This window comes from Rhincodon typus, chromosome 34 (genome assembly GCF_021869965.1).
Source record: "Rhincodon typus isolate 14 chromosome 34, sRhiTyp1.1, whole genome shotgun sequence".
In the NCBI taxonomy this organism is placed as follows: Eukaryota; Metazoa; Chordata; class Chondrichthyes; order Orectolobiformes; family Rhincodontidae; genus Rhincodon; species Rhincodon typus.
In genome coordinates this window covers 12,381,552-12,406,379 of record NC_063365.1, presented here as the reverse complement: position 1 = coordinate 12,406,379, position 24,828 = coordinate 12,381,552, and the positions used below count along the sequence as shown (strand labels likewise).

At 41.3% G+C, this 24,828-nt stretch overlaps 3 protein-coding genes across 6 annotated transcripts in view; all 3 read left to right on the top strand.

Annotated features, from left to right (window-relative positions):
* Positions 1-24,828, top strand: part of LOC109936756 (adenosine kinase) — a 503,574-nt gene that overhangs the window by 248,578 nt on the left and 230,168 nt on the right. The window lies entirely within an intron of this gene.
* On the top strand, positions 1,133-15,068 carry dusp13a (dual specificity phosphatase 13a). Its single transcript, XM_020533689.2, has 4 exons — positions 1,133-1,340; positions 4,649-4,802; positions 7,383-7,603; positions 14,622-15,068. The coding sequence occupies exons 2-4, from the start codon at positions 4,651-4,653 to the stop codon at positions 14,819-14,821; spliced, it is 573 nt and encodes a 190-aa protein (XP_020389278.2). The 5' UTR covers positions 1,133-1,340; positions 4,649-4,650; the 3' UTR covers positions 14,822-15,068.
* LOC109935009 (dual specificity phosphatase 29) lies at positions 7,498-23,448 on the top strand. Its single transcript, XM_020533688.2, has 4 exons — positions 7,498-7,603; positions 18,279-18,506; positions 20,366-20,586; positions 23,141-23,448. The coding sequence occupies exons 2-4, from the start codon at positions 18,331-18,333 to the stop codon at positions 23,380-23,382; spliced, it is 639 nt and encodes a 212-aa protein (XP_020389277.1). The 5' UTR covers positions 7,498-7,603; positions 18,279-18,330; the 3' UTR covers positions 23,383-23,448.

The following is a 24,828-nucleotide window of genomic DNA, read 5'->3' as shown; positions in this document are numbered from 1 at the left end:
TGCTGCTTGGCCTGCTGTGTTCATCCAGCCTTGCACCTTGTTGTCTCATTTTATACAGGCCTGTTTCACCCAACCGGGCTTTTCTGGAACAATTACACAAATTACACATAAAGCTAAATGAAGAGAAGAAACTACAGTCCACCAAAGGTGCAGCATATTGCTGAGGACAACCAGCTAATGCTGTGTTATTGCCTCTTGCTCAAGGTTTGAAATATTTTCTAACTGCAGAGGGATATTGCAATCCTTTTGGGCCATTTACTGAAGTAATGCAACAGCCTACTCCAAAAATATTATGTGCATCCCTTTGCACTGCGAATGTGCCCTGTAAGATTAATACAATAAAAAGATCATACAGTCCCTATGATCTACCCAGCTGTTTTCACTTTTGGAAATATACATTGATCCACAATGTTAGCAGCTCTCATTTCTTATTTCCCAACACCAGACAAAGTCCACCCAGGAAAAGTCGCACAATTCTGCAAGCAACTGGACAACATTTGTATTCTGATTTCAGGTTTCCTTCAATTCGAAGTGAGAAACGACTGCAGTAACTTGCAGGCAATTTCTCTGATTGTCCCGTTTTCACTATTGGACTTCTGAACCACCTCATGCTATCCATCTGGGACAAAGGGTTAAGAGATGGTTGTGATTTTTCAAATAATCAAAATTGAAATACAATTTATCGTCAATGATTCTGTGTAGTGACATCGCAATATTAAAGAAAAGGTTAGAAATTAGGGAATAATTTGCACTATTTGGATAGCCGTTACCATTGTTCCAATTGAATGATCATATTAATTGTTTGTTAAAGGAATTTTCTACCTGAAGAAATAGTTTGTGATTTTCCATCACAGCTAATTTCTCTAATTGTAACCCTTCCATAATATTTAACACTTTTTAAAAAATTGTTTGTAACTCACAACGTAATGGAATAAAGTATATTATTATGTCGGTTGTTTGTAATGCCTTTGTTATGTAAATGAGATATCTGTGTGGTACGTGAAAAAGATTTTCCAACACATTTTTTCCTCCTGCCTTCTAACGTAATGGAAGTTTGGAGAAATGCAATGAGAGGGAATTTAAAGGCTCCCATGTATCTGCCAGCCTGGGGTAATCAGCCATTGGTCACGTTGTCTGGCAGTAACCCAGTCTGACACAATGCCAGAAACCCGAGAAGTTGCGCAGTTTAGGGAATGACAGTGCGAACAGAGACAGTCATATGTTTTGCTTAGTAAACTGATAGGGGAGAAGGGCACAGAGCATCGCTTAGTAACTGGGGAATGGAGTAGGGACAGGAAGGAAGAGCCCGTGAAACAAATTCACCGTAAGAATTAAAGACGGTAAGTTCCACAAATTGCATAATGGGGAGAGAGACAATGTTCGTGTCAGTTTAAAACTGTTCTTGCTGGCTGACAGGAATGGTTCAGAAGCAGACAGTTATTTTTACTGGAACAAATGTTGGATGGTCTGCAGCTAGAAAACTAAGTGCAATTGATCTTTTCCAACTTTGGCCAAAGGCTGTTCCTTATTTTTGCATCTCAAAGCTTTTAACAGACAATGAGTTATGTTGCCTTCTGATAGACAGTAATTGTTGCTAAATGGTCAAATGTGGCAGTAAACGTGTGTCCCTACAAGAGAAAAGATTAAAATAAGTTAGTAAATGCTGAATGGTGCATGGTTTAATGCTATGATGGGCTATCACAAGGCATTAGATTGCAGATTTACATCTATGTGAATGTCCAGATATAACTGGGCTGTCACCAGATGATAGCTCACTGGACAAAAAGTAATATAAAAGTTAATGTCTGTACATACGACCAAAGGAAAACAGAACATACCTGTAGGAAGAGAAGAATTTTTCAGTAATTTTACTAGCTGTTTAACCACTCTAAGTGCATAATAGAGTTTAAAGAAAATGACTGATGTAAGCAAATATTCAGTTTGGTAACCTTTCTTCATTAACAAGTAACTGGTATGGTTTCCATAAGTTCTCCTTTGACAAATTTTAATGTTGCTTATATTTTGTTTAACCAAAAGGCCTAGAAAAACGATCACTGATTTCTGACAGTGAGTTTATCCACATGGGAAATGCTGCAATTGACCACAATTCTAAAGGTGCACATGCAGTAAATAGAAGCAAGTTGTAGTTAAGAAATTTTTCAATGTAGTTTGAGAGTGCATCTCTGAAGTTACATTCTTTTTCTTCTCTGATGATCATTGTGCTAAGTAGATGTCATGTTCAGACAAGTATCTGCCCAGCTTTCGATCAGTGTGTTTCATCAACAGGATTCATACTTGCAGCCAGAGTAACTTCAACAATTGGGATACGACATCCAACAAGAGACACTTCTGGGATAACATTCAACATTAAAAGTCTGTTCAAAAACAAAGCTGGCTGGAAAAACTGAGCAGGTCTGGCCGCATCTGTGGAGAGAAAGCAGAGTTAATGTTTTGGGTCCAGTGACCATTCTTCAGAACCCGGACTTGAAATGTTAACTCTGCTTTCTCTCCACAGATGCTGCCAGACCTGCTGGGTTTTTCCAGCAATTGTTGCTTTTGTTTCTGACTTCCAATATCTGCAGTTCTTTGATTTTGTTTTGAAAGTTCTGTTCAATGGTTTTCACAACAATGAATGTATGTTTAATAACAAAAAGCTGCTTGAACTAAATAATCTGATATTGATAGTTTAGTTCATTAATAACTGGCATAGCCTTGTTCAGACAGGGGATCTAAACAGAAGGATATAGGTTAATGTCCTCATTGATCTTCCTGGCAGCAGAAGGTCAAGACAAATGGATTTGATTTCATTGTGCTTTAATTACCATCATTGCTATCCAATACCAGGGCAGCAATGCAGATATAATGGAATATCTTGTACTCTGGCTTGTCTTTTTCTTCCATCTGTGGGTGTGAATGACTGATAAGAAAATAGTTAAAAAATATACAGAGCTCAAGCTGAAGTAAAGGAACTTGATGCATATTTTTCTGCTGGCATACATGAATCAAATACTATTTCAGAATCTGGACCATTGTCCATATAAAGTAAGGCAGTAAGGCATTAAAAGATGTCTAAAAATTTTTGGAAGACTATACATGTTGTCTATCTTTGGGTCTAGGCTTGTGCCTAGAGAGAAAGACTCTGTGTGGTGAGAGTACTTTAAGGTTAGAATCATAAAATCCCTTACAGTGTTGAAGCAGGCCATTTAGCCCATCAAGTCCACACTGCCCCTTCGAGAAGCATCCCACCTAGATCCTATTTCTGCAATGCTGCATTTTCCATAGTCAATCCACCTAACCTATACATCCCTGGATACAACAGGACAATTTGACATGACCCATCCACTGAACCTGCACATCTTTGGACTGTGGGAGGAAACCAGAGCACCTGGAGGAAACCCACGCAGACACGGGGAGACTGTGCAAACTCCACACAGTCAGGCAGCTGAGGGTGGAATCGAACCCAAGTCCCTGGTGCTGTGAGGCAGCAGTGCTAACACTTCAGCCACTGTGCCACCCACCAGTTAGGTACAGCAAAACTACTTCCCCTGCTGCAGAAACCAGAGTAAGATGACACGATCTCAAAATTAAACCAACACTACTGAGGACTGATTTTAGGAAATGTATTTTTCATATAAAGATCAATGGAAATCTGGGAACCCTGTTCCCCCGAAGACTAGGAGAGATGTTGAGTGAACTGGATTTCCAAGTCCAAAATTGGTGGATATATGTTAGATACAGGAATCAAAGGTATGAAGCAAAGACATGGGAATAGAGGTTAGGTGTAGGTCAGCCCTTTAGGGTATTGGTGGGTCTGGGTATGAAAGGCTGGGGATGGGAGGTTGGGTAGTTTGACTTCCATGGGAGCAGAGAACCTACCAAAGGAAGTCCCTACTCCTTCTTGTCTCACCCAGTAAAATGTGCCAGGCTATCCAACTAGGTAGATAAAATAATAGAGAGATTTGGCACAAGGTATTTATATGGCCAGTAATTTTCTACATAACGGTCTCTTAAGCTCCAGGGTTAGATCACTGCCTCCACCCATCAGTGAAAGGGATGACAAGTCAGGGTGGTCAGGCCCATTCCGATCACTGAACTTGAAATGTTAACTCTACTTTCTCTCCACAGAGGATGCCAGACCTGCTGAGATTCTCCAGCAATTTCTGTTTCTGGGCAGGTCACACGCTGTGTTCAATCAGCCATCTCCCATTCCTGGCATCCTGCCGTGCCATGGAATTCGAGGTGGAAAATCCAGTCAGTTACATCCCTGAGTTTTAAAATGTTCACACAATGTGGGAAATCCAAAGAATTAAATTGTAAATATCCACCAACTGGCAGCAAAAGATATCCAAAACTTTAGCCCGAAAAATTCAACAGCCTGACTATCTGGCCTTAATCAAGGGAATGTATCAATAAGAAAACTGAGAGTCTAATTCTGCAGTGACATATCTGATTGCAGAATTTGCACAGCAAATTTACAATGAATTATAGTAAGTGAAACACACAAGGACTCTCAAACTGACTCAACCACTCATTTCAGTTTCTATCCTTCATTTTACAATCATTATGCTTTAAAAACAGTGAAAAGAGTCAATAGCAACACAGAAGTACAACTTTTAAAAGAAATAATAACAAAACCTTGCAATTTCAGAAATGGACACCCTTGTATCACGGTCTGGTTTAACACAGAGGAAAGACGAATATGAGCCTCCGAGTATATCAGACCTCAATCGGCTTCTGTGGACCAAAGCAGGAGGAAGTGGACACGTGGATCACGTTTGGCCAAACCTACACCTGGGAGATGCGTAAGAGCATGCCTGCAAAAGATTACTCAGTTAACACGCCCTTGTTGCATTGTCAAATAAAGGGTGGGTATTAAAAAGGAGCAGGAAACCAGTGGGAATAGGCTCCTGAGAGTTAATTTCTTATTCGGCAGACGGTCTGGTGTTTTTAGCCACTTGGACTCATTGACATTACACTACCTGCAGGGCTTAGTGGAGTAGCCCAAGCCACTCACTGATTCCAGGTAAGCACTGCAAAACAGGGACCAAGAACAGAAAGGTGAGGGCTGGGAATGTTGGGAGACTGGTGCAGGTGTTGTTCCCTGTAGGGACAGCATTGTGCTTCTGCGAGGCTTGGAACAGGGCAATTAAAATCTGTCTTACAGGCCAGAGGCCCTTATGCCATTGTTGTCTCCGGCAACAGGTTAAAGCTGAATGTAATGATCAAGTTCTCACCAGGTTTAACAGAATCACAGGATTATTACAGGGCAGAGGGAGGCCATTTGGTCCACTGTGACTGTGCTGTATTTGTTTGAATGAATGTTTCACTTAATGTCCTTCTCCCTGTAACCCTGCACTTTGTTCCTTTTCAAATAACAGTCTAACGTCCTTTTGAACACATTGACCTACCTCCACCACACTTTAGGTGATTATTTAACGTACCCTCACAACTTCATCTGTTAAAACTGGAACTGGTTATTGGTCATGGACAAGTAAGTAATGTGCTCACTCAAACTACTCACCAGAACAGTATAATGTTCATTGAAATGTTATGGATACTTTCAAGTGCTTTTTTTAGGTCTTATTTTACATATTATTTTCATTCTGTTACTTCATTTTTGTTTCAGGTGCATGTAGTTAGCGGCATGTTCCGCAGAAACTATGGGCTTAAAACACATCTAATACCCACTGAGCCAGTGGGTTTGGTTGCAAACGTTCCTTCACCGTTAGGTAACATTGTCAGTGTGCCTCCGGTGAAGCGTCGGTGTTCTGTCCCGCTTGTTATTTTTGTGCCTCGGTTTGCTGGGGTGGTCGGTATTATTTCCAGTTCTGTTTCTCAGTGGTTTGTACACTGGGTCTAATTCAATGTGTTTGTTGATAGAGTTCCAGTTAGAATACCAGGCCTCCAGGAATTCCCCGCGTGTCTCTGTTTGGCTTGTGCGATTATGGCTGTGTTGTGCCAGTCAAATTCATGTCCCTCGTTGTCTGAGTGTAGTGAGACAGGTGAGAATTGGTCATGACTCTTGGTGGCGAGTTGGTGTTGGTGTATCCATATTGTCAATTTTCTTCCGGTTTGGCCGATGAAGTATTTCTCACAGTTCTTGCATGGTATTTGTATATTATCCCCGTTTTGCTGGTTTTGGGTATGGGATCCTTGACGTTCATCAGTAGCTGTCGTAGGGTGGTTGTCGGTTTGTGCGCTACTCTGATACCTAGGGGTCCGAGTAGTCTTGTGGTCATCTCTGAAATGTCCTTGACATACAGTAGGGTGAATAGTGATTCCGGTGGTGTTGTGTCTTCTTGTTGTGGTCTGTCTTGGAGATAACGGCAGATTGTACTTTTTGGGTATCCATTCCTTTTGAAGGCTCCGTACAGGTTCTCCTGTTCTGCTTTGTGTAGTTACAGGTTGCTGCAATGTGTTGTGGCTTGTTTAAATAGTGTCCTGATGCAGCTCTGTTTGTGGGCATTGGGGTGGTTGTTAGTGTGACTGAGTATCTGGTCTGTATGTGTGGTCTTTCTATATATGCTAGTCTGGAGTTGCCCATTGTTTTTGCGTTGTACCATTTTGCCTAGGAAGGGTAGTTGGTTGTTGTTCTCCTCTTCTTTTGTGAATTTTGTCCCGGTGAGGATGTTGTTTATGTGTCAGTGGGTTTCTTCCAGTTTAGTGCGTTTAATAATCACAAAGGTGTCATCTACATATTGGACCCAAAGTTTGGGTTGTATAGTGGGGAGCGCTGTCCACTCTAACCTTTCTATTACTGCTTCTGCAATCAGTCCTTATACTGGGGATCCCATTGGTGTTCTGTTGATATGTTTGCACAAATCGATGATGATGTTACCTAGCAGGGTGGCGAAACATTTGCAACCAAACCCATTGGCTCAGCGAGCATGTCTACAAGCTCATCCACAATCCGAGCAACAAATCTTCTCAAAAACTTTAAACAACTAATACCATATTGGCTCAGGCGCTATCCAGGCCTGCCTTAAATCAGTGTGGTGTTAGGATCTTTTGCAGTTTATCAGTAGTCTGTCCAGCAGAAGACAAAGCAAGTGTGCCTTTTTCTCAGTGTAGATGAATGTGGAGGGGTGGTAGTGATTAGTGTTGGCTGCTGCTTGACCATGAAAACTAACTATGAGAATCTGAACTTCAAGACCCTACCTGAAGACCTCTGTCAGTATCAGAACTGGAAATGGAGAGACAACTGGTGATCTGCACTGAGACATGAGATTGACAGCTGTGAGGTGTCCTGCTCCAGCAAATTCTGGGTAAATGCCTGTGTGTATGTGAGGGCAGTGAAATTGCCTATCATCGCCACTACAACCAGTCACTGTAAGCTTTTTATGTTCTAAACCAGCTTAAAATAATTATTTAATGTTCTCCAGGTGGACTGCTCGAGACAAGGGAACTCTAAAGAGACTGAGGATTACGCACATCCTCAACGCTGCTGATGGAAAGTTCAATATTAACACCGGAGCCACATATTATAAAGACATGGGAATACATTACTATGGAGTAGAAGCATTTGATGACCCAAACTTCAATCTTAGTCCTTTTTTTTACCCAGCTGCTAAATTCATCAGAGCTGGACTAAACACACTTGGTGGTAAGTAAACGTCCAAGGTTATTTGAAAGTAAGGTCAGATCTATTGTCTCATATGGTCCTGCTGTATAGGTTTCATCACATTTCCATCTGCAGTGGGATAAAAAAAACGAGGGAAAATTTTACGCCGCTTGTAAGAAGTGGTCCTTTTTCATACCTGGAACCAAGGTGGAATTTCTCCCGGTACAAGCAGAGATTTCTTTGTGTTTATGGCATGTTACACAAGCCCTGATTCTTTAGTGCAGCTGTGAATGTAGCCCACCAAAACACTTATCCAGACAATTGCTCCTAGCTTTTTACAGACAATACAATACATAACAAGTAGTTGTTTTAACTAAAAAAAGCCGAAAGAACTGCGGATGCTGTAAATCAGGAACAAAAACAAAGTTGCTGGAAAAGCTCAGCAGGTCTGGCAGCATCTGTGAAGGAAAAAACAGAATTAACGTTTCGGGTCCGGTGACCCTTCCTCAGAACTGATAGTGGCTGGGAAAACATCAGTTTAGATGCAGGAAATGGGGAGGTGTGTGGGGTAGGGAGTAAACGATAGGATAGAGCCCAAAGAGAGAGAAAGACAGTTGGACAGACAAAGGAGTTGCTAACGATCAGGCTGGGAGGGTGAACAATTGTTAATTAGTGACTAACAACAGGGGGTGTGTAATGGCAGGCTATGTGATAACAAGGCCTGGTGTGTGGAGTAGGGGGCTGAGACATGGGAGAGCTTAGGCCCTAAAATTATTGAACTCAATATTGAGTCCGGAGGGCTGGAGGGTCCCCAAGCAGAAAATGAGGTGTTGTTCCTCCAGCTTGCGTTGGGCTTCACTGGAACACTGCAGAAGCCAGAGACAGAGATGTTGGCCAGGGAGCAAGGTAGTGCATTGAAATGGCAGGCAACAGGTAGTTCAGGGTCTTTTTTAGCAAGCAGAATGTAGATGGTCTGCAAAGCGGTCACCCAGTTTATGCTTCGTTTCCCCAATGTGGAGGAGACCACATTGTGAGCAGCAAATGCAGTAGACTAGATTGTGTGAAGTGCAGGTGAAATGTTGCTTCACCTGGAAGGTATGTTTGGGCCCTTGAATACTGGGGAGGGAGGAGGTAAATGGGCAGGCGTTGCACCTTTGCTGGTTACAGGGGAAGGTGCCGTAGGGCTATGGGGAGGTGTTGGGGGTGAGGGAAGTGTGGACCAGGGTGTCCCTGAGGGAACAGTCCCTGCAGAAGGCGGACAAGGGAGGGGAGGGGAATATGTGTTTGGTGGTGGCATCTCGCTGGAGGTGGCGGAAATGGCATCTGATGATCTTCTGGATGTGGATGCTGGTGGGATGGTAGGTGAGGATAAGGGGAACCCTACCGCTGTTGCGGGAGGGAAGAGAAGGGGTGAGGACGGAAGTGCAGGAGATGGGTCGGACCTGGTTGAGGGCCTGGTTGACAACAGAGCTGGGGAATCCTTGGTTGAGGAAGAAGGTGGACATTTTGGGGGCTCCCTTGTCGAATTTGGTCTCATCTGAACATATGCGATGGAGACAGAGGAACTGAGAGAATGGGATGAAGTCTTTACAGGAAGCAGGGTGTGAGGATATACCGTCCAGATAGCTGTGGGAGTCAGTGGGTTTGTAATGGATATTAGTGGCCAGTCTATCCCCAGAAATGGAAACAGAAATGTCAAGGAAGGGAAGGGAGGAGTCAGAGATAGACCAGGTGAACGTGATGGCAGGGTGGAAATTGGAGGCGAAATTGATGAAGTTTTCCAATTCCAGACGAGAGAGGGAAGCAGCACCGATGATATCATCGATGTATCGGAGAAAGAGTTGTGGGTGGGGGCTAGAATAGGACTGGAACAAAGAATGTTCCACGTACCCCATAAAGAGACAGGCATAACTAGGGCCCATGCGGGTACCCACGGCAACCCCTCTTACCTGAAAAAAATGAGAGGAGTTGAAAGAGAAGTTGTTGAGGGTGAGGACAAGCTCGGCCAAGCGGAGGAGGGTAGTAGTGGGTGGGGACGGTTCAGGTCTTTGCTCCAGAAAGAAGCGGAGAGTCCAAAGACCTTCCTGGTGGGGAATGGACGTGTAAAGGGATTGCAGGACCGTGGTAAAGAGGAGGTGGCTGGAGCTGGTAAACTGGAAGTTTTGAAACCGGCGTAAGGCATCAGATGAATCATGGATGTATGTGGGTAGGGATTGGACCGGGGAGAGAAGACTGAGTCAAGGTAGGAAGAGATGAGTTCTGTGGGGCACGAGCAGGCTGAAACAATGGGTCTACCTTGACAGTCCTGTTCGTGGATTTTTGGCAGAAGGTAGAAACGAGCTGTGTGGGATTGGGGGGCTATTAGCTTGGAAACAGAGGGGTGAAGATCACCGAATGAAATGAGATCAGTAACCGTAGTGGATACAATGCCCTGATGTGCCATGGTGGGGTCATGGTCCAGGGGAAGGTAGGAGGAGATATCTGAGAGCTGGCACTCAGCCTCTGAAAGGTAGAGGTCATTACGCCAGACAACAACAGCACCACCCTTATCGGCTGGCTTAGTGACAAAGTCAGGGTTAGATCTAAGCCCACGGAGTGCAGTCAGTTCGGAGGGAGATAGGTTGGATTTAGTGAAAAGGGCAGTGAAATTTAGGCGACTAATGTCACGTCGACAGTTCTCAGGTAAAAGCCGGAGGGAGGGTTCCAGGTGGAGGGAGAGTGTTGGAACTGGGCAAAAGGGTCTGTGGGATGGGAGAGGACTCTTGTCCAAAGAAATGAGCATAGAAGCGAAGATGGCGGAAGAAGAGTTCGATGTCATGTCGTGCCCAAAATTCATTAAGGTGGGGATGCAGAGGGATAAAGCTGAAGCCTTTGCTGAGTACAGAACGTTCAGCATCAGAGAGTGGAAGGTTAGGAGGGATGGTGAATACCCGACAGGAGGTGGGGGGGTTGGGGGAGGGGATGGAGTCAGAGGGAAGGGTTGGGGTGGAAGGTCCAAGAGGGCCATGGGTATTTTTGAGTTGTTGCATCTTGTGGGCCTTGATGCCTGAAAGGAAAAGAAAAAGTTTCTTGTTAGCTCGACGAATGAGCCGGAGGATGAAGTGGAACTGCGGAGTGGTGCAGCGCTGAGCCAGTGTGTTGCGATGCTGTTGGAGAGAGAGGTTGAGAGTGTGCATGTGACGCTGCATGGCACTGAGTGTGGATCTCAGGATGCGGCAAGAGCAGCTGTCCATGGAACATTGAACATCACGGAGATATCTGTGATCCTGAGAGGATTCAAAACATGAGAGATGAAACTTCAGTTGGAATCCACGTGGGGTGGGTCTGAGTCAGAGTTGTTTTAACTCTTCGCTATGAACTGATGCTAGGTAAGACAGCCCATGGAATCTGAAGTCAGATTAAAAGTCAACTCTGAGCAACACAAACACTAATTGTCACATTGCCATGAAGGAAGATGACGGAGATAAAAACAGTGTTTATCTGAATCAGATTACCTGATGTGTGTCAGAGACCTTTTAAAGACCATATCAAGTTGGAAATGCAAACTCCAGTTTTCCTGTCCATATAGTCAACAACCAATAAAATGTACATTGTCCCGAAGAGATCCACTTAACACTCTATGGGCAAACGTTTCTCAGATTGGCCTTTGCATTATATTTCGTTGAGAATATTGGATAAATACACACCTGTATTTATAGCATCTGCTAGCACCAATGTTCTAGAAGCTTTTAACTGAACTGTTTATTTTTGGGGTTTCCCAGGCCATTGGACAATATTTATTATCCTTTCCCAATAAGTGTCATAAACCCTGTTGTACTCAAATAGATCCTGAATATTAGCATATGAATCACCACTGATAAGGATGAGCTTCGTATTGTTACATCATACTGCATTAGCAGGTAGAAAACGAGGCCAGCAATTCCCAGAGTTAACACAGAAGTTAAAGATTTTACAAAAGTATGCAAAATTCCACAATTTACCCATGAAATAGACCCAAGTTGACAGGAAGCATGGACCAGTACTTAGCAAGAATTACTATTTATTGCAAATGAATAGTTTCTAGCTCCAGGTAAACAATTATGAATCATTGATATATAACTCTACTAATGGAAACTCTAATCTCTTTATAAAATACTTTCTAAAAAGACACACCCAAAATATTGGTGTTATAGGTAAGGGAAAGGCTTGGAAGGCAGTTCAATGGTCCCTGTCCATGTAATTTGCTGAGATCATCTGTTTGGCTTGTCAGGACCTGCTGCTCCTCACCCAACCAGTGGGAGAGTTGGCCCCCAATGCCCATTGGTTCCATTTTAAATTAGATCACGTGGGATCCAGCGAGAGCTAGCCAACTGGGTAAAAAATTGGCTTGGTGGTAGGAGATAGAGCATGATGGTAGAGGGTTGTTTTTCAGACTGGAAGCCTGTGACCAGCTGTATTCGGCAGCATTTGGTGCTAGCTCCACTGTTTTTATCATTTATTTAAGTGATCTGGATGAGAATATTGGAAGCATGGTTAGTTAGTTTACAGATGACACCAAAATTGATGGCAACGTGGACAGTGAAGAAGTTTATCTAAGAGTATAATGGGATCCTGAACAGCTGGTCCAATGGGCCAAGGAGTGGCAGAAATTGGTTAATTTAGATAGATGTGAGGTATTGAATTTTGATAAGACAAACCAGGGCAGGACTTATACAGTTATACAGTAGGGCCCTGGGGAGTGTTGTGGAACAGAGAGACCTTGGGGTTCAGGTACATAGTTCCTTGAAAGTGGAGTTGCAGGTAGACAGGGTGGTAAAGAAGGCATCTGGCATGTGTGACTTCATTGGTCAGAGCAATGAGTCTAGGAGTTGGGACGTTATGCTGTACAGGAGATTGGTGAGGCCATTTTTGGAGTTCTGGTCACCCTGTTATAGTAAAGATATTATTAAACTTGAAATGGAGCAGAAAAGATTTGCACGGATATTACTGGGACTAGCGGGTTTGTGTTATGAGGAGAGGCTGGGTAATCAGGGACTTTTTTCCCTGAAGCATAAGAGGTTGAAGGGTGACCTTATAGATGTTAACAAAATCATGAGGAGCATGGATAGGATGTATAGTCAAGGTCTTTTCCCCAGGATAAGGGAGTCCAAAACTAGATGGCATAGGTTTAAGGTGAGAGGGGAAAGATCTAAAAGGGACCCAAGGGGCAACTTTTTCACACAGAGGGTGGTGCGTGTATGGATGAGCTGCCAGAGGAAGTGGTGGTGGCTGGTACAATTACAACATTTAAAAGGCATTTGGATGGGTACATGAATAGGAAGGGTTTAGAGGGATATGGGCCAAATGCTGGCGAATGGGACTAGATTAATTTAGGATATCTGGTCAGCATGGATGAATTGGACCGAAGGGCCTGTTTCCATGTTGTACAGCCCTATGACTCTATCATTCTATGCAAATGGCAGCTTCTCTCAAGAAAACCAGGCCACAACCTGAATGGCAGGTTTTATCAGGAACTGGGCAATGTTATCCCTTGAGTATGATACAGTGATTTTTTTTGGAAACCCCTGTACAGATTTACAGAGAGACTGATTCCTGTTAATTATAAAAAAGCTGAGATCTGAGATGAGGATGAGGATCCAGTGGGAATGACTGAGCCTGTCATACTGGAAATCTAGGGAATGTCACACTGATGGAATTATGGTAAAGACAGGACCATTCACTGTGTGGAAGATGAGGCTATTAAAACCACCACATGTACTACATGAATAGTTTAGACTGGAAGGGTGCATAAGAAATTAAACAATGTTGACCTTCCTTGGAGAAGAACACCTTGCATCAATAACTTGCATTTGTATAGCACCTTTTACATGGAAGGACATAACAATCTGCTTCGAAGAGATATGAACAGTGGCTGATTGCCTTATTAAACAGCAAGCTCTTTCATAGGCATATCAAAAACAATATGAATATTATTCCCCAGAAGATGCAGTGCAGCCTCTTTTTTATTCAAATTTATTCACAGGATGTGGGTGTCAGTGGCTGGGCCAATATTTCACACCCATCCCCAATTGTTAAAAGTCAACCACATTGCTGTGGGTCTTGAGTTGCATGTAGGCCAGACCAGGTAAGAATGGCAATTTCCTTCCTTGAAGTACATTAGTGAATCAGATGGGTTTTTCCAACAATGTGACAATGGTTTCATGGTCATCATTAGGTTCTTAGTTTCAGACTTTTAAAAAAAATTTAATTTAAATTTCACCATCTGCAGTGGTGGGATTCAAACCTGGGTCCCCGGATTAATAGTCTAACGATAATACCACTAGACCATCACCTCCCCACTGTCTGATAAGGGGTACTGGGACCAGCAACATTGAATTCATACCATTTGTGTATTGACTTAAAAAGCAAATACAACCAAACTAAAAGTATGCATTATTACATCACTGGAACATTTTGATACTTCAAACCAACTCTTCCTGTGACCTGTGTGAGTGAGATAACCAGTTCACTGTCACTATATTGTTTTAACTTGTTTGTGGTTTATGGGTATCCCTGACTAGGTCAGCCTTTATTGCCCAGCCCTAATTGCCAAAGGGCAGTTAGAAGACAAGCACATGAGCCTAAGACAATTTGCAACCGGATTGAGACAGTACAAGCTGACATCATTCAGGATCCTTGCAGTCCACAGAGAAAAGTAAAGAGTGTGGACTTGATGTAATCCCTGATCAATGGAGTGAAATGACAGCAGAGCACATCGATTGCATCATTCAGATTCCCTTTGTCTATTTAACACTATAAAGTTAATTGAAAAAGAGTCTTCAATAGGATCCACTAAAGAGTTATTATTATAAGAGAGTGCCGGTGAATTGGTTCAATAATCTCAAGTTATAGGTAATCTCAGAAGCTCAGTTCCTCCTACATGCAGCAATCTAGGCCCAGTTCTGAGGAAGGGTCACTGGACCCGAAATGTTAACTCTGATTTTTTTCTTCACAGATGCTGCCAGTCCTGCTGAGCTTTTCCAGCAACTTCTGTTTTTGTAGGCACAGTCTGTGTTGTTACCAGTATTTATCTCCTTTGCAGGTAAAGTGTTTGTTCATTGTGCTATGGGAATCAGCCGAGCAGCAACCCTAGTCCTTGCATATTTAATGATCTGTGAAAAGATGTCTCTGGTTGCGGCTATTAAAACAGTGAGCGCTCATCGGAATATCTCACCTAACAATGGCTTCCTCTCTCAACTCCAAGAGCTTGACAGAGCCCTAATGAAAGAAAGGAAAAGATGATTGGACCTTGAATGCTTGACATATGGTGACCTCACAACAAGGCTTCATTTACAAAATATCTGGATGGAAAATAGTACAGCGAAAGTAGACAGAGATTTATTAACTTTATGCTCTCAATTTAGTTCAGCATCTTCTTGGATACATGAGATATGATTGACTGTTGTTTTATGGTTGACACAGCTTTATTAGCACCAAAGATCACTGTTTTTATCACTTGTATCAATAAAAGGAAATGCAGTAACAACAATAGGAATTCTGTGAATTCAATAATAGTTCCTATACACTGATGGAATGGAATAAAGAGTTTAGAAATTAGTGGTTTATTGCATCCAAGGCTGTCATCCTTGTTATGAGGTTTTGAAGAATTAATAAAGAAACAAAGCCTTGCATTTCTATAGCACCTTTCATGACCAAAGTATCTCAGAACTCTTTACAGTCAATGGCATACTTTTTTGAAGTGTAATCGCTGTGGCAATGTAGGAAATGCAGCAGTCATTGTGCGCATGCTGTCCTGACTATAACCCAGTCCACAGCCCCCAGCCCCTATCCAATCACATCCTCAGCAGCTTTACTGTCTACTCCCCTATGGCCCTGGTAGAAGCTTCAGTAGCATTAACAGCCACTCTCGATCAGTCGGGGGCTACATAATGAGCCATTGTCACAGTGAGTGGCCCCTGCTCCCTACTCACCAGCTTTGTAAGGCATCCTTATCCTCAAACGCACCAGTTACACAGGACTGCTCCAGGAGGCATGGCAGCTGCCAGGGTAGTGGGCACACACCGTCCAGGAAGCAGTGACGGTGACCACAGATCACCAGCACATTCATGAAATAGTCCTGTTGCTGAATTCCCACAGCGATGAGGCACGGCTCTCTCAGTGCCACATGTGTACGGTCAATAGCACCTGGAAGAAGCCAGCTACATTCCTGAATCCTACTGGCCAGGCTACAGAACTTATTGTGTCATGCAGCGGGGTAGTGAAATGAATTGTGGAGATCTTGCACAGATGGCATAGGTCACTGTTTTGATGCATTTGCGGGACTATGACTTGCTTCCCAGAAGGAAGCAGTTGCACAGAGGTTCAGAGTGGCTACCACTTCCATAGCTCCAGTAGAAGATGGATCCACTCCTCCATGGCCCTCAAGTCCCACTGTAGCATCCGGCCACTTTCTAAGTTCGAGACCATACGGAGCCAACACCATATGAACACTGTGTCTTGCTCATCCCCAGGAAATAGAGCTTGGGCCATAAACCTCTGGTCCACCTGTGGATCCCACGCATCGTGGGTGGGGGGAGCGGTGACGCTCTGACCTCTGCCTGAGCTTTAATGCTAGCATGGGAATGAGGGCTGAATGGCTGCCCTTTGTGCTGTATTTTCCACAATTCCTCAGGCTGCATTGTACATTGACCACTCATCTGACAAGACCAAGGCTACTTCCCCTGTGGCTTTCTGCCTGCATTCAGAGCTGGAATGTGGGCCCAAGGTTTGGATTTCAGGCTCCAGCTAAAAATAGGCTAACCACCTGTGCAATGATGACCCTGCCTTGGCTTGGAGCCTAAGCTCAGGCGAAGGTCAAAGTTAGCAACTCCCGAAGTAAATACACAGGCGAGAGAGATCGAGGAACAGAGAATGGAAGCAATAGGAGAGAAGAACTTTGATTCTGACGTTGGTTCTGGTCCTTACCTCGTGTCTGTCTAAACTCACTGTGTACTCTCTGTAAGTAACTGCGATACATATTCTTTTTGCCTGTTTTCTAACAGGTTTTTTATTAAAATCATATTCTTCGCCTTATTTTGTCCAGTTTTAATTTTTAATGAAATGAAATTGTAATCATCATAGTTAGCTGAAATCTGTAGGAGTGAATTCTTTTCAAGTTTAATTTTAAACAAATATTGTGTCTCAATGTTTCAAAATCAATAGATGACATTTTATTAATGCTGGTTGCTTTATGTAGAAGTGGGTTACATAATTAGAATGTAGTGTCACACTGGTCAGGGGACAGAAGACAAGAGGATTTTTACCTAGAGCTTGAAATTTGTAACTCACTTGATTTTAAAACTGCACATAGATCTTTTATAAAATGAAAACGCCTCAGTTTCTCCACGTTTTTCCCATTACCAAACTCTTAGGGAAAATGCTAAAATCCATAATACAGAATGAGATAACAGGATACATAGAAAATGCTGGTAGGATCAGCTGAACTGAGATCACAGCACACAAACAGCCCCCAGCATCAGCCTTGGCTCATTGTCGACTTTGTAAGAATTTGATGGCCCAGGTCTAATTTTGCACCTGGTTGCAGTACTGAGGGAGTCCTGAATTATCAAAAGTACTGCCTTTTAGATGTGACACTAACTCAAAGTCCCAAATGCCTTTCAAGCTGACATTGAAAGACTCTGAGGCTTAATGGTTTACTCAACATCATTCCCTAAACTGATGTCTGTAAAGAGTTAGCTCAATGCTCCAGTGTGATATTTGTGGTTAAGCTTCTGTGCTTCCCTATATCAACAACAGTCCAATGGAAGTATTTCAATAGCTGCAAAGACATTTGGGATGTCCCTTGCCTACAGAGTCTTGTTTTGTTTTATTTCAATTCTTCCAGTTGGTGTGTCTCATTAACAGCTTGAGAAGCACTTGGGACTTTAATTTACTGTCACATCTAAAAGGCAGTACATTTGACAATTCAGCACTCCCTCAGTACTGCAACAAAGTGCAAATCTAGACCAGGCCATCAAGTTCTTACTCAAAGTGGGCAGTGAGCCAAGGCTGATGCTGGTGGCTATTTGTGTGCTGTGATCTCAGTTCAGCTGCAGTGCGATTCAACAGAAGAATGGACTCTCTGATCCTTCTCTGCTTGGTGTGAAGTGCAGTCACCCCAAGACCCTGTCTCACATCTTTTCATGACCAATTGAACTAGATCAATAGCAAAGGTTTGGTCATTCGGTGCCACTTTCAGTTGGAGAGCAGCACTTGCAGGGCTGTTGTCTATCTAGATGAACTCCGGGGTATGTAGTAGTAAAGGGAGTTAAATTAATAAAATACAGATTTGGGGAATACGTTACACCTCTCTTTTGTGTTGTTTAAACATTGCTGTGCTTCTTGAAGGATTATCATGAGGATGTTTCACAGATTGTTTTAACAAGATGTAACCAATTTGGAGCCTTTTGAAGGCATAGACAGGATATGAATTGCAGGGACAGTTTCTCCTTGTGTTCTTCACATAATGAAATATTCAACATTTTCTCCTTAACCTTATTATACAGAGGAAGTCTATCCTGGGATTGGTAAATACACTCTGTGTGTAATCCTGTTAGAAATCTTCTTTACAATCGGTATTTTAATTACAGATGTAATTTTAAATAATGGTGGCTTTAGTGGCAGCTGGCCCTTTCGAGAAATCAGATTTTCAGTCTGTCATTCTAACATTTCTAAACAGTACATTGTATCCAACACACAGGTCAATGAAACTTTGAGAAGCTTTCTACACCAGGAACATTATAGTGACAGCAATGTCCTCTGGAGGTACAGAGATTTGCAAGAAAAGTGCCTATGCAGCTGTGAAAGTGGATCCCAATGATGATTACATTACTCCAGGGGCATTTGAACTGGAGCGACTCTTCTGGAAAGGCACTGCAAAATTTGCTCATGTTAATGAAGTCTGGCCAGATATTTACATAGGAGATGAGTAAGTTCAAATTAAACAGCAAAATGCAACTAGATTAAAGCTGTATAATATAGATTTTATAATGCTAAATATATAACATCTGTCTCGTGCTGGGGGACTAAAATAAAATTACCTTCAATATAACAAACATTTGTAAATCATACAACTTAAATCCTAACACATTTGAATGTGTTCAAATGACATGACAAAAAATTGTTAAAGATTCAGTAGAACTAAATGGGGACATTAGAAAAAAAATATGCCTTACTCATAGGGTGGTTAGCGTATAGTTTCGTATCATAAACCACTGTTGAAGTTCAATCTAAATTATTTTAAAAAGAATTAGAGGAATAATTAAAGAAATTAGTTATCACAAGAAAAGATAATGGTATGGGAGTTAGAAGTGGAGTGGGAATGGATGGACTGGTTCATGAGGAAACGTATACAGACTTTAGGGCTAAGGTTTTGTTTCTGCAGTTCTTTATGCTAAAAACAAATAAAAGTATGTTTAATAAAGCAAAATTGTTAGTCCCTATCTAAGTGGCCTGAAGAAGGGTCCCGACCTGAAATGTTGACTCTCCTGCTCCTCTGATGTTGCCTGACCTGCTGTGCTCCTCCAGCTCCACACTGTATTGACATGATATAACTAGGCACCAGCAAAGATCGCTAATGATACTTTTCTGACACTTTGGGTTTTCTGTTACCTTTCTTATTTTTGTCCACAATCTGTTTTTTAAACTTTCTACACGGCCGTTCCCTGTGGGAATTCATCCCTTGCTCTCTGTACCGGTTTTTGGCTAGTCACCTCCTGCAAAGCACATTTCACTTGCTTACATCATGCTAAATGCATACAGACAATCTGTCCTGAAGTAATAAGCAGCCTGGTCCTGCCAGCTGACCATCGACATGAATAACACATTATAAAAATATGCAGTCACTTCTCTGGGGAAAGAACTGATTCAAAATCTACAGTCCAATTCTCTGGACACAACACTCCTTGGAGCACAATCTCACTGCTATATCTGGATAATCACAAATACCAGCATTGATGACTGTCATGAGCTCCTCCACTAGTTGCGAAAAGGTGCTTACATGGATCAAAATTGTCTCTTGGTAATTTTGCTCCTTTGTTGTGTAGAAAGTGTCAAGTTGACTCTCAAAGCATAAATCTGTGTTGAAATGATCAGAAGCATTTTCAATTAACTATTTCTTTTTAAAAATGGGTAGATCTTTTACAATGGGTAATTACATCACTAAAAATTACCCTGCACATTGTTATAAGTATTTAGAGGAGATATGAAGTAAAATGCAAAACACCGAATCTATTTAGGAGTCTCACCAATTGTAAGGAAGATCTACCTTGTACTGACTAAATCTGAATAATCCCATCATTTAAGTTTCGTAGAATCGCAAAGTACAGTGGGAGAGGCTATGTGTTCTATTTTGTTTGTCCCAACTTATTGAAAGATCTATCCATTTGGAGCTCTGACAACCATTTATTCTTTTCTGTAAAGAACACTATTTCTTCCCCAAAATGTAATGCGCTCCCAAAAGAAAATTAATTATGGGCATAAAAGCACTTTGACTTCGTTCATTTTGGCTGGGCTTGTAAGAAGGCACAGACTGTAATGAACCAGCTCCTGATGTAAGCTGAGTAAAATTTGGTTGCTCTCTGTATGTTCTCTTGATTAGTTATGGAGTGACACTAGCAGGGATCTGAGGCCGGCCACACACACGTTTGGATGGTGTGTTCAGAAGAAATGGTCAGGAAAGTGAAGATATTTTATTCCCTGAAAACTTGGCAGTAGTGAAAAGAAATACACTTCCATTCACTTTCACAAGTCAACTAAATTAACATAACTCTGTATATTTTATTATAGAGTAACAGCATTGGATCGGTATACGATTGAAAAGATGGCTTTCACTCACGTACTAAATGCAGCCCATGGTCGCTGGAATGTGGACACAGGAGATGAATACTATAGGGGTATGCCTATTGATTATTATGGTGTGGAGGCTGAAGATGTGCCAACGTTTAATTTAAGTGAATTCTTCTATCCAGCTGCCCAGTATATCGACAATGCACTAAGCACATCAGGGGGTAAGTGATAATGCACATTCTAACCACTATCATTGCAGTGATGCGTATAACTATTAAATATTCAGGAATGTTCTCCCATCAATTGTTCAGTACTAACAACTCTTACACCTCTACAATCATACATGATTTAAAAGTAACAATTACAAAAGTGAATATTTTCAAACAAGTTTTAAAAAGTTAATCGATATACCTTAAATATGGCTTAAAACTAAATTTGTTGAATATGGTGCTCTAAACAGATTAAAAAAAATCTGCCTTTTTAGTTTTCATTAAGAACATCCTCTCCATTGTGTTATGTATATTCTGAACTTTCAGAGTTCTCTAATTCTAGAGATTATTTCTTGCCAAGAGGAAGATAATCTTTCACAGTTAGAAAGGTGTGTTAGTATTTAACATTTGTGTTTCTTTTAGTTGTTTATTGTGAAGAGTTGAGAAACTGAGATTGTTCTCCTTGGAGCTGGAAAGGCTAAAAGTAGACTTTTTTTATTCACTTGTGGCACATGGTCATCACTGTCTGGGCCACCATTATTGCTGTTCCTAGTTGCCCTTGAGAAGGTGGTGGTGAGCTGCCTTCTTGAACCGCTACAGTCTATGTCCGTGTACTTAGCAGAGATGTACAAAATGATCAAAGATTTTGAGAAAGTAAATAAGGAGAAGTTGTTTCTAATGATAAAAGTGGATACATATTTAAGGTAATTGGTAAAAGAAACTGAGTTAAGATGAGATTAATTTTCAATGAAGGAAGTTCTTCTGAATTAGGACAGACTGGCTCAAAAGGGAGGTGGAATCAGATTCAATAGTAACTTCTGTTGTGTAACATAATGGTTCTGTAAGGATTAATACTGGACGCTGCATGAGGCTGCACCAATCTTATGGTGTAATACTGTCTTGGGGGGAGAAGCGAGGAGTTCAACACTAGATCCTAATGTGTTTAGACACAACATCCGTAGCTCCTGATGGTCTTAGTAGCAATGTCTAACTAGCCAACACATCGTGCACTTATTGCTGTTGAGTATCTGGCTGTTAAGCCAAGTGTTTATTTTTGTTAAGATTCTCTAGATAATAGTGGTAGAGGATAGACTACTAAACAGGCCCTGTTTGAAAATAAGGATTGCCAGCAGCACTCTACCACAATCATTAGCCAGTAATGGTTGGTTCCACAGACATACAATAACTTCACCTGGGAATTGAGTTGGTGTTTGAAAAGGAATGTTTTATAGGGCAGTGGAGTAAGAGCAAGGGAGTTACAATAATTGAATAGCTCAATGGGCCAAATCACCAGTTTCTGTTCTGCATAATTTTAAACTTCTGATAAATAAGCTCCATAAACAAGGCTCGGCAAAAGTCAAGAATACCATGTTGAGACTGTAATGAAATGGTTTTGAGTTGCTTCTAAAATTAGGTTCAATTTTAATGAGTTATGTAAGGAGGTATTAGTTGTCCTGGATTAAAATCTTCAGCAGTACTCTCCAATAACAAAGGTCATCATAACTCAAAGCCCTATGTTAATTTGATGTGTTCCAATCTGACGTGCATTACGGTAATCTTCAATTCTGATGTAACATTACTCCACTAAGGTTCACAGAATTAGTCAGGCGATACACAATAGTCATTAAATGTTTTTTTTAAACAAGCTTCATTTTGCAAACGATCCTCCCCCAGTGGAGAGCTCAGTTGCAGAAAATATGACATTTACACACATCATTAAAAGCCTAAAGAAGTACAGCATGATTACTAATAGCAATAATAAACCATCAAGTACATCACAGTCACTGCTGATGAAAGATATTTCAAAAGGTCTTCAGTTCCAAGTTACAGCGGTAGCTATTTCACGCATGTTAAGACATTCACAATATCTTCCATCAGTTGTAGGTGCACAGGTAGAAATTTTAAGGCAAAGACTGTGTTATCATGTTTTGTTTTAAAGACTGCACTTCCTTCCAGATGATTCGGTTTCTTACTAATGTTTACACTGCATTACATTTAAATTGAGCTTATAGCTGAATCTAAAAATTAGATTTGCCAGCATTTTATGCTTTAAGAAACTTGCCATATGGATATCTGTGACATTTGATTAAATTTTGCTGTCGTCTTCTTTATACCAAGTGGTTTCCCTTCACTGAGTATGTGTTTTAGGTAATTATTGATTCCGACTTACTCAGGAAGTTCAATTTTGGCCTGGGGTCTGTGCAAGACCAGCTATCTAAGATCCCAAAGTGCTTTGCATCAAAATAAAATACTGCAGATACTGACAACCTGAAACAAAAACAGAATGTGTTGGAAACACTCAACAGAGAAGGAAGCATTGCGGAAAAAGAAGCAGTAATTTCATGTTATCCTTGAATTAGCAGGTTTAAAAAGGTGGCATAAAAATTCTTTGTTATGTTTAGATATTTAGAAAAATATCAATTTGGTCTATATCTTCAGCTTTTTTTGTTTAGGATCTGTTTGTTTCATGTGGTCTAGTGACTCTGATATTAGAGAAGTACACCCTCCTAACTTGTAATAAAGTGGACCAAGTTGTCCTATAATATATATTGCTCTGCTTTTCCAGCTAAGCTCCTAGTCCATTGTGCAAGGGGCCGGAGCCGATCAGCAACACTTGTCCTGGCTTACCTGATGATCTACAAGAATATGACAGTGGTGGATGCAGTTCAACAAGTAATTAAACACCGGTGTATTTTACCAAATCGTGGCTTTCTGAAGCAACTAAGAGCTCTTGACATAGAACTGGCAATGGAAAGAAGTATTGCAAAGAATAGCACCAGCGCAAGTGATGGAAAAGAAACCTGTTAACAATTCTTTTATTATACACAGACAATATAACATTTTTATATAGAAAACCACAATCAGCTGTAAATATAATGCTGTTATTTTCTGATATGCAAAGAAAGTTTTAATAAATTAACCACAATACTTTCCGATATGACATCCCATTATCCCATAGATTTATGCAATTTTATAAAATGAATGAATTTTATGGAAACCTCAACAAAAAAAAAATGATGTGATCTGGATGTGGAAGTTCTTACTTAGACCACAAAGTGTGGGAGCAGAAGTGAGCCTAGACCATTTAGCCCATCGTGTCTGCTCCACAATTCAATGAGATCGACCCTGATCTGATACATCTAAAGTCCACTTTCTTGCTTTATCCCCATAATGCTTGATTCTCTTACTGATTAGCAACCTGTCTATCTCAGCAGTGAAGATACTTAACAAGCCAGCTTTGACAGCCCCTGCTGTAAAAAAAAAATCCAGATTCATTAATTTCTGAGAAAAAAAGTGTTCCTTCTCATCTCTATGTTAAATGGGTGACCCCTTACTTTGAGATTATGCCCTGTGGTCCTAGATTGTCCCACACTCTCTGTATCTATCCTGTTGAACCCCTTAAAAATTTTATATGTTTCATTAAGATCACTGCTCATTCTTCTAAACTCCAAAGAGTACAGACCCAACCAACTCAACATCACCTCACAGGAAAATGACTCCATTCCTGGGATCAACATTCTGAACACTCTTTGGGCTACCTCCATTGTCAGTATATCTTTGCTTAGATAAAGGGACCAAAACTGTTCACAATATTCCAAATGTGGTCTGACTACTGCATTGTACAGTTTTAGAAAGACCTCCCCCTATTTTATACTCCATTTCCTTTGAAATAAAGGCTGACATTTATTTGTATGCCTTATTACTCACTAAACTTGTATGCTAACTTTTAGTGATTTATGCAAAGTATCTCCCAAATCACTCTGTGCTGCAGCTTTCTCCATTTAAATATTATCCTACACTTCAATTCTTTCTGACAAAAGAGCCCAAGCTTACACTTTTCCACATTATTCCATCTGTTATATTTTTACTCACTCACTTAACCTGTCTATATTCCTCTGTAGACTGTGTGTGACATCCTTGCTACTTGCCTTCCACCTACTTCCGTACTATGGCAAGTTTATGAATGACACACTCACTCCAGTTATCCAAATCATGAATATATGTTGTAAATGATGTGGCCGAAGCAATGATTCCTGTGACACTCCGTTAGCTGCAGGCTGCCATTCTGAAAATTCCCGCTTTATCCCAACTCTTTGTCTTCTATTAGTTAGCCAATCCTCTTGTCTTATTAAGTAGCATGACATGCAATATCTTATCAAATGCCTGTTGGAAATTCAATTATATTACATTTATAGGTCCCCTTTATCTATCCTGCCTGTTATTTCCTCAAAGAACTCTTATATATGTGTCAGG

What these genes read in the sequence shown, in the direction of transcription:
- dusp13a (XM_020533689.2), top strand. Translation starts at nt 4,651, where the DNA reads ATGGACACCCTTGTATCACGGTCTGGTTTAACACAGAGGAAAGACGAA. An exon ending in AACCTACACCTGGGAGATGC is followed by an intron (nt 4,803 to 7,382) that starts GTAAGAGCATGC and finishes AATGTTCTCCAG; the next exon opens with GTGGACTGCTCGAGACAAGG. An exon ending in TGGACTAAACACACTTGGTG is followed by an intron (nt 7,604 to 14,621) that starts GTAAGTAAACGT and finishes TCTCCTTTGCAG; the next exon opens with GTAAAGTGTTTGTTCATTGT.
- LOC109935009 (XM_020533688.2), top strand. Translation starts at nt 18,331, where the DNA reads ATGTCCTCTGGAGGTACAGAGATTTGCAAGAAAAGTGCCTATGCAGCT. An exon ending in GATATTTACATAGGAGATGA is followed by an intron (nt 18,507 to 20,365) that starts GTAAGTTCAAAT and finishes ATTTTATTATAG; the next exon opens with AGTAACAGCATTGGATCGGT. An exon ending in TGCACTAAGCACATCAGGGG is followed by an intron (nt 20,587 to 23,140) that starts GTAAGTGATAAT and finishes CTGCTTTTCCAG; the next exon opens with CTAAGCTCCTAGTCCATTGT.